Source organism: Cyprinodon variegatus, unplaced genomic scaffold (assembly GCF_000732505.1).
Source record: "Cyprinodon variegatus isolate N-32 unplaced genomic scaffold, C_variegatus-1.0 Scaffold12, whole genome shotgun sequence".
In the NCBI taxonomy this organism is placed as follows: domain Eukaryota; kingdom Metazoa; phylum Chordata; class Actinopteri; order Cyprinodontiformes; family Cyprinodontidae; genus Cyprinodon; species Cyprinodon variegatus.
This window is the reverse complement of record NW_015150465.1, coordinates 405918-411253: the sequence shown is the minus strand read 5'-3', so window position 1 is coordinate 411253 and position 5336 is coordinate 405918. Positions and strand designations below refer to the sequence as shown.

General features: G+C 39.5%; 1 protein-coding gene across 1 annotated transcript in view; it reads left to right on the top strand.

The window, feature by feature from the left end:
• LOC107088879 (GDNF family receptor alpha-2-like) overlaps nucleotides 1-5336 on the top strand; it is a 108398-nt gene that overhangs the window by 25460 nt on the left and 77602 nt on the right. Inside the window, exon 3 of the mRNA XM_015381339.1 lies at nucleotides 113-300. Coding sequence (XP_015236825.1) covers nucleotides 113-300 — 188 coding nt within the window. The remainder of the gene's footprint in view (nucleotides 1-112; nucleotides 301-5336) is intronic.

The following is a 5336-nucleotide window of genomic DNA, read 5'->3' as shown; positions in this document are numbered from 1 at the left end:
TAGAAAATGAAGGCTAATCATGTTTTGGGTGTACTATTCCTTTAAAATGATTACAGTAAAAATTTATTCATCCATCATATTAACCATATCCTATGATCTATTTTGTGTTTAGGCCCTTCGGCAGTTCTTTGAGCGTGTCTCATCCGAGCTGAGCTACCCTCTGCTGTTCTGCTCCTGCCTTGACCAAGCATGTGCCGAGCGCCGTCGCCGCACCATCGTCCCATCCTGCTCCCACCAGGAAAGACACAAACCCAGCTGCCTGGAACTGCGACACACTTGCCGCTCCGATGCCCTTTGCAGGTCAGCATCACCCAACAGCTATCATTTCATAGACACTCATTTAGGCTACATCGACACAGCAGTATGAAGTGACCCAAATCCAATGTTTTTTTGCCCATATGTGAGCCGTATCTGATCTTTTCATGACAGTATGAATAACACAGAACCAAAATTTTTCCAATGCGACCCAGGTCACTTAGCTCTGTGGTCCTGAATCTGATAATCTTCTGATCTTTGCAAATGCGACCTGTGTCTGAACAGCGAGGTCGCATTTATCCGAACTGAATGCCATTAATGCTCAAAGTCCCTATTGCTACGCAGAAGCGGAAAGAAAAACAGCAACCATGGCGGCTGATAATGTGGTTTATTTTTAACCATCTTGAAAAGACTGTGTTGTTAATGCACTGGTTGAGGTTGGGAAAGGAATGAAAGACGCGTTCCAGCACTAACATCCATGTTTACTTCCATAAACACACTGCACGCTTGCTTGTGACATCATTGCGTCCTCTATTGCGCATGAGGGACACTTAATTTTGTGTGAATGCAGTTCACAGAGGAGATCACATTCAAGTTGCCTTTATTTGGAAACATGAACAACCACCCGAAAAATCAGAATTGAGTTTTAAGGCCTGTAGTGTGAACGTAGCCTCATATGAACGCAAAGGAATTTTCCAACAAATTTGGAACAGATATTGGGAGAAATTGATTAGCGAAATTAACTTTGTTAAGTGCAGCAAAATATCTTAATCTCTCAGATATGCACATTTAATTTGTCACTATTTAGAGGTGAAAAGAGGCCGGTTGAAGGGATACAAGCACCCCTTAATTATGCTAAGGTCTCCTTTAACCCCTATGAGGGGTTATTGCTGCCATTCGGCTAGCTTCTGACTGGGAAGGGCCAGGGAAGGGTTATTTTACTGTTTTGTTTTTACTATGTATGTTATTTTATTGAAATGTCTCATTTTAACTATGTATACTGTTTTTATTGTACAGTTTTGTTTTAACTATGAATTTTGTAGCACTTTGAGATTTTTTTTTAAATGTAAAGTGCAATACAAATAAAATGTATTATTATTATTATTATTATTATTATTTTGAATGGCTGCTACTGGACATTATAAAGTGTTATTGGAAGAGTTTGTCCTGAGTGAGCTTTTCTTAGGATAAGATCCGGAGAGAGAAAGCTTCAAGGTGTAAATACAGATCGTTCCATAACACCCCATGACCTCCAACACACATAAACAGGCTTTGTTTATGTGTTTGCATGTGTTTATGAATGTTAACCTCTTTAGCCTTTTGCTCTCTCATATCTCTTGTGCAGTGACCTCAGGTTTATATAATGTTTCATTGTTGAATGTAAAGCTGCTCTGATGGAGATCAGCAGCTCAGCCTATTTTTACCACTGTAGAATTTAAAACTCATATCTGCTTTTTCCCTTTTTTTTGGCCAATACCATTGCTCTAAAAAATGTTTCCTATATCTGACTTCAGCATGAACCGTTTGTGACTCCAAACTGAACTGTGTTCACATAAGAACAACAAGAGTATTGCCATGAGAGGGTCAACAGTAAACAAAGAGAAATGCATTTTGTGCAAAAGAGAAGCTAATGTCTCACCAGGTGCTGTGTGGGAAACACGGTTAAAAGCAGAGTGAAACTCTTAGTGAAGGTATTTCTGGGAGATCTCACCTTTTCAGAACAGCAGGCCTTTTGAATGACAGTCATGCAGACACAGTTAGCAAAGATGAGGCAGGGGAGATTTATAGAGACTGTTAATTCAGAACTTTACCATGTGGAGGGTAGCTTTTATTTACATATGTAAGCAAAGCAAGTTTACATTTACAGCAGTCAGTATTGAGACAATTCAAAGTGCTTTACATTAATTCCACAATAAAATGGAACAAAATAAAGCAGAATAAAAGCAAGAGGAAATAAAAACATGATAAAAGCAGTTAGTAAAGCAAGTGTTAACATTACAAAAAAAAAACAATCCCCTGGACTTTGTTTCCAAGTTTGAAGATGTTTCTCTTCCATCCAGGAAGCTTTTTCAATTTTAAATGTCAGAAATAGTGTTGAGTTGGAGGCTTTATACAGCTGCCCAACAAAGCCTTGTTTTTGTTTAGAAAACATGCAAATTAAAACGGATGTATGTCCAACCCTCTGGAATGGGGGTCGTTTGGCTTCTTTTGTTAGCCTGCAATCCCCCATACCTGTCTATCTCTCTGATAGGGGGGTCGTTAGAGGGAATTGCTGGTCTGGCTGAACAGGCAAGGTCTTCTGCTCTCCTGTAAAGGGGGTGGGGCTGTGATGATAGTGGGAAGGAATCAACTCTATCGCTGCATTGAAGGCTTTTGAAAGCTGAAAGCTGAGCCCCCCCTCTGTTTAAGGTTGTTTTTTTCTTTCTTAACATAGATGGCTTCCATCACGCCCCTCTCAAACCACCTATTTTCTTTGTCTAAAATGTGGACATTCTGGTCTTTGAAAGAATGTTCTTTGTCACAAGTGTTAACAGTGCACTGCTGTGTGACATCTACATGGTCCTTCTGCGCATGCGGGTTGGAATTTGATGTCGGCCACTTTTAATAAGTAGTTTGATCAACCCTGCAAAAAAACTAAAGTAATTGACCATCAAGCCCTGCACTTAAATTCAGCCTTATGCTGCAAGTCTCCAGTCTATTTTTATCCATTTGCTCCTGGGCGTAATTCTCCCTCCTGTGCTGCGATGGTGCTAAACCTATTTTGCCCTCCTACCGCGCTTCCTGGTTATAGTCTTACAGCAGTGTGTTGCAGTAAGCCTGACACAGACATTTTTGATTTATGCCCAATATTGAAGCGTGGTCTGTGCTACACGCTGTGGGTCTAGAGGCGGCGAGGAAGTTTAGTCCGACGACGGAGGGACATGAGGACCAACAAGAGCGGAGATTCAGCTGGAAAAAGGATCCCCGCATTCTTGTGCACCTCGCTCTTCTAGTGGGTCAAACTTCACGAGTTGTTTTCTGCAATTTCGGTCATAAAAACAAAACACGCCGGCCTCCTGTCTGCAGCACTGTCTGCGGTCAGCTACGATTTGGGAGAGGAGCAGCGGAGCGTCTGTGGAGGGGGCGGGGCGTCTGGAGCCGAGGTATTGCATTGCACTGATTTTGTGCAGCATTTTTTGATGCAAAGCCTTTCAGAATCTATAACNTGCAGCATTTTTTGATGCAAAGCCTTTCAGAATCTATAACACAGGGGTATTATTAATTTTTCAGTGAATGAGGTTTTAATAGGAATAGATAGAGTGCAACTTTTCTACTTCTGTTATTTGCTGTTGTTTCTCAAATAAAATGCATAACAATATTACAGCTTTCATTGATTTATTTCAAATTCGAAACATTGTCTAGCCTGTAAGGTGTAAAAGAGTATTGAAAATAATCGAATCGTTGGGTCAGGAAATCGATACTGAATCGAATCGCCATGATGGATGTGATTTACACCCATAGTGACGTCACTGCTGCAAGATGGCAGGAGGGAGGTGTTACTATATTTGGGCAAAAAATGGCCGCTCACAGACTCAGTGATCTCAAGAAAAATTATTACTTTCATTTTTCTACTGATTAAAACTAAATTCATTAAATCACTGCTAAGGCATTAGTTTTAGGTACAGAGAATGAGTCATTGATTATTCCTTGCTGACTGGATTTTTCCTTTAACATAATGACTTGTGGTAACAGTTAGAGTGAAAAATACAATTATTAAAGATTTGAGGATTCAAGCAAGGTTCATTAACACAGCAATGGAAACTATATCTTCCATCATGTTTGAGCCCATGAACATGAGGATGCATCTTCCTCTCATCTCCCTCCCTGGCTTTTCTGTTTGCTTCTATTAAATACACAACTGTAACGATGGAAGATATTATTCTTCAGCTCTTTCAAAAGACTAAATGTATTTACTGCTGTAGCAATGAGTTACAATGACCTATATTTAATAAAGTGCACTGTACACATGTGCACTCTGAACTACCGCAGATGCTCTCTGCGTTTCCTGCAACTTTCCCCTCACAGGAATGACTCGTTGATTGTCCACTTTGCTCTGAAGAAGAGCAATCAAGGTGTGTTTAATGCAGGCACAGCTTGTGTCCAGGTAAAACAGCTGGAATAGAGTTTCTTTCCTCAACTTACTCTTTACTTAATAAAATAATCAGTGTAGAGCAGAAAACTTCCCACTTTTCCAGTCCCCTTGAGCAGCTCCACTTACTGCAAATATAACTTCATGTATCAGAGCAACCTGACATAGGATGAGTAGTGGACTTTAAGACCTGGAAGATGCAACCACTGCATCTGTCCCTCAGTTTTATTTAGACTGTTTGAGATGAAGATGAATAAATAAATAAAAAATGCCACGAGTTGCTTAGATATGCATGGAAGGGTTGAAGGGAAACAGTCAAGGTTGTTACAAAGCTGTAAGTAGAGAAACAAAATGAATTAAAATAAATTATGAATGTCAAAAAGCAAACACTATAATCCAAACAACCACATTTATATTCTTATTGTGAGATTACCAGTTCAGAATGCTTTTTTTCTGCCTGTCAAAATAGCTTCTGAAGAACTCAAAATTGACAAATGATTTCACTATTGTTATAAACTGATTGCTACTTGAATATTAGGGTCAATTTCACAAAAGGCTTTCTATTATATTGCACAGTGTGAGGGCCTAACAACTTGACATTCCTTAATGCTAGGTGATTTGGCCTTTGCTCAATATGACATCATTGTGGGGCTTTACTGAGATACATAATATTTCTGTAGCTTTTTATAGCACTCCGGTAAAGATTGCCTTAAAAATGATTTACTTCTTTATCATCCTTTACTCAAGCGCACTGCCTGTCATTTATACCAGGACCTTATATTTTCTAGATGGCTCCTACATTTTTCTTGCCCGATACAATTATTTTTTGGCCATATCTGTGATATATTCTGAGATCTTTCAGGTTTTACCCTGGATAATGATTCTGATGCTTAGTCATTTTCACCCGCCCATCATTCACTTATTGTGGATAATGGATTTTGGGTTGAGTCTA